This window comes from Colletotrichum graminicola (assembly GCF_000149035.1).
Source record: "Colletotrichum graminicola M1.001 genomic scaffold supercont1.243, whole genome shotgun sequence".
In the NCBI taxonomy this organism is placed as follows: domain Eukaryota; kingdom Fungi; phylum Ascomycota; class Sordariomycetes; order Glomerellales; family Glomerellaceae; genus Colletotrichum; species Colletotrichum graminicola.
Window position 1 is genome coordinate 4,906 of NW_007361247.1, and position 3,857 is coordinate 8,762.

The 3,857-nt window shown below is 50.8% G+C and overlaps 2 protein-coding genes across 2 annotated transcripts; both read left to right on the top strand.

The window, feature by feature from the left end:
- Positions 1 to 333: 333 nt before the first annotated feature.
- GLRG_11962 (uncharacterized protein) lies at positions 334 to 678 on the top strand (the record flags this gene model as incomplete). The annotated part of the gene is made up of 2 exons (XM_008102645.1): positions 334 to 489; positions 634 to 678. 2 exons carry the CDS (start codon positions 334 to 336, stop codon positions 676 to 678), a joined length of 201 nt encoding a protein of 66 aa, XP_008100836.1.
- A 1,133-nt stretch (positions 679 to 1,811) lies between these two features.
- GLRG_11963 (uncharacterized protein) lies at positions 1,812 to 3,063 on the top strand. Its single transcript, XM_008102646.1, has 4 exons — positions 1,812 to 1,946; positions 1,998 to 2,057; positions 2,147 to 2,707; positions 2,774 to 3,063. Exons 1-4 carry the CDS (start codon positions 1,834 to 1,836, stop codon positions 2,814 to 2,816), a joined length of 777 nt encoding a protein of 258 aa, XP_008100837.1. The 5' UTR covers positions 1,812 to 1,833; the 3' UTR covers positions 2,817 to 3,063.
- The last annotated feature ends 794 nt before the right edge of the window (positions 3,064 to 3,857 follow it).

Here is a 3,857-nt window from a genome sequence, read left to right on the forward strand (position 1 = left end):
CAAGATGTACATGGTGACTTTGTCACGAGGGATTTGTCTGGGGCAGCCTAGCGTGAGAGCGACATTCAATCTACAAATTCAGTGTTTGACTGCGCTCTGGCCACTGCGCTTGCGGCAACGTGTTACTACGGTGATAATCTTCGACAAACTCCGGTACATCATCTGCCGAGACAGAGCAGGATCTGATCTCCGCCACTTTCTCCCATCTACGATACGTCGTCATTAAAACAAGGGTGATGGTGTCAAGGTACATGAAAGCTACTGAATTACTAACGCAAGGTTGTCTTGCATTCCTGCTAGGTATTCCTCCTATCCGGTCAAAGACCTAATACCATGTACATCACAGGCTGCCACCATCACTCCATCGATATTCTGCTGCCGCCTGAACTAGCAAACGCCGCCCGGAAGGTCGTTCCAACGGTGCCAAGAATGCAACCAACCCGGCTGGTCTGGCCAAGGGTGGAGAGGTATGGCATGACAGGCGTTTTGGTTGGTCCGGCCGAGGCGCCCGAGAACAAACAGTTCCATCATTTCAGCCAACTCCAACGAGATATGGTCGAGTCACCTGCGGCGAGGTACATCTGGCTGAGGCGGGAGGGAACAATGTACATACTAACGGCGATGAATGTGCAGGCTGGCCTCCAGTCAATCCATGGCAAGGTTTGGTACCTCGCCTAGGTCTGGAAGCGCCGTGACCTAAACAAGTTCAAGGTTGATAATTTCGAGGGCGTCGCACTCAATGAGCGCGGCCTGGTCTAGCCAAGCAGAGTTACGTTGGCTTAATGCCAGCATTATCAACTCATCATTTTGCTCACCATCTCAAGAGCGTTTCCCCAACGAGATCAGTGCGCACTCATGTGGACGGACCCCCGTGCCCGGAAGGCCAAGCCATGCAGCCGCCAGAGTACGTGATGTTGTTGTTGCATCATTCAACACCGGGACGTTCCCCGGGATACACGACGGCATCAAACGTGGCCCATTCTCAGCTTCCGAGTTCGGTCTCATGAGCCGCCGCGTGAGATACGACTTACGTTAGCAACTTCTTAATCAATCTCTACAGCGCTAGGTTCGGCTCGCCCCGCAAAGCTCGGCAATCAATGTGCATTATTACTAGCATTTCTTATCTTACCTTGAGCCTCTTTTCTGTCCTTATCTCAAATATGTCAGTAACAGGCTCAGGAAAGCATGCATCACCTTAGCAGACGTAAAAACAACAAAAAGACACTCATACTGAGCTTGTGATTGTTGGTCTCGAGCCAGGCCTGGTTCGTGCATTACCCCCTGCATGGTGCTTATTGATTGTTTGCTTCCCGTCAAGGAACTTCAGTCCGGTCCACCAACACGCCAAGAGCGCATCATCCCGACAACATCTCATGCCCTCCTTGCCCCTTATCAATTTCCTGGTTATACATATCACTTTGACCCAAAAGCTGTCAGTCTCTTGACGTGTCCTGCTTTCTCACCCATTATGTAATTAATTGCACAACACGCCATCCCTCAATTCTCGCCTGAGTCAACAGATATCCTTGGCCCCGAGAGTCCGAGATCCTTCAGACGACAGCCGTGCGCGCCATCGAACCCATGGACATGTGTGTTTGCCTTTTCCCAACCGTCAATAACCTCTCTCCCGCTGACACCCGACTGCGATGCTGTGAAGCCACTTGGACCAAGTTTCCGCCAGCTGTCGTGGATCGCAGTTTTGTCGGGATCGTTGTTTCACCAGCCTGGAAGCGGTCTTGGTAAGTCTTCCTCTTGTCTGCTGCCCAATCCGTGGACATCTAACACTTATTCCGAGAACGTGTTTCCAAAAAGGATGTTTATGACATACGACACATGCTTTTCACACAGGCCCTTGGCGCTGACTTGTTCTTGTTCAACAACCCCCGTATCCGCCGAATCCTAGAGTTTGGGACTGCGACTGGTATTCTGGCTATCGACGCCGCCGAGTAAACATCGCTGCCCTGTTTGGCCGGTGCACTTATGCTGACAAAGGCCAGTCGAAAAGGAGATGAAGCAACTATTGTGAGTGTCGATCCATGCCAGGCACACCCCGAGAGGTACGTCCGACGTCCATCCGCAGCGAATGCTGTCGAGATTGATAGTCTCTTGACATGCAGCACCTGACTGGTTCTGGCTGACAATACAGCTACCCATCGAACATTGTATTTTGTCAAGCCCAAGCCGATGTGCTCCGTGGTTTCAGTCCGAATCATTTCGATGTTGTCCGTATCTCGGATCGCCCCGGCCTCCAGTTTGACACAAACCGGCTGTACGCGGAAGCGTACTCTCTTCTCAGGCCACGTGGCCAAGTCGAAGTGATTCATCTTGAAATAGCTCCCGGGTTCACTGGTCGTTCGCCACCTGATGATTCCAAGCTGGCCTATTGGTGTTACCGCTTCCAGCTGGCTTTGGAGGAGCTCGGGGCGCCACAACTACTGGTCGGTGATACCGCAAACCAATTACGTGCGGCCGGTTTCATTCAAGTGACTACAGAGAAGATTCGTCTGCCAACCTGTTGGCCGCCGGATGATACAGAAACGTACGAGCTCGGTCGATGGCTGAACCTATTTCTCCGGCGCTTCGTGGAAAGCATGACGCCCCTAGTGTTTGGTCAGCTGCTTGGCTGGGAGAGGGAGCGGTTTGCTTCATTAGTGGATGAAGTCAGTATTGAGATGTCAACATTGACAGTCGGCGCATACATGGACCTGTACGTTGCTTTCCCCTCAGTGCGTGATTGGGATTCGTTCCTGACTGACTCCTGACTCGGGATTAGGTATTTTTGGAAGGGGATAAAAGGACCGACCGGGCCAATGTGACTTTCCTTTTGAACCATTGTAGCTACGGCTCCAAGCAATACTAGAGATGTTGAAAACAATGCAGGAAGGTTGGCTAGAAAGATTTCTTTAGAAAACAAAAGACCACCGCCGGACCCGTTACAAGCCACGCGTAGGCATTCGAGCCTGATGGACCTACCGCCACCACTAAGTCCTTGATTGAGTTCTTATTGGGTGTAGGCAGCAACCCTCACTTAAGCTAGGTAATTTGACTTTGTATTTTCGCATTGCAAGACCCGACTCGTCCCATCCGACTCTGCAAGTATTCAAACTCAGGGATGGTTGGTTATGATCACCCCTGTCCATTCCATCCACGGATTCTTCATATTTCGGCGATGGTAGCCGGTAAAGTGACAGTCCTGTTTTGGTATCTTGACGGCCCTCTAAGCCTATCTCAGTAAGCCTACTGCCTATTCCAGTTAGTGTCAGCGGAAATACTATGTTGTATTCCATCACACGAACATAACCAACTAACCCAGACCCTAACCATCCTAGCCACTAACCCTACGCATCTTTGAAAGCATATAAAAGATGCGTAGGGTCAGTCGTTAGGGTCTGGGTTAGGGTCTGTGTTAGTTGGTTATGTTAGGGTGATGGAATGGGTTATTTGGGTATGCTGTGGCGGTAGTGGCTAGAGGGCCGTCAAAATACCAAAAGGGGGCCGTCAATTTACCGGCAACCTCGGCGATGGGTGGAAGAAAGCCCTCGTCCACACTGATGTCTCATAAAGGCGCTTGCTGGATCCAAGGGAAACCTTGTTCTATGGCACTTTGACAGCTTCCGTCTGAAGCTGTGAAACGTAGCGGATTGTCACGGGGACCGGGTGGGGAGAAATAGCCCCATTTCAGAGGACTATCTGGCTAATCAGAAGGCCAGATTACGCCCAGATTTCTCACCTTAGAATAGGGGCACATCCAAGGTTTTCCTAGGGATCTTCCTAGAGCAATAAGCATCCATCATCACTGCTATCACTACGTTTATTGTTTTCCCTTCTATGAGCCATCAGACAAGCTGATAATGCCC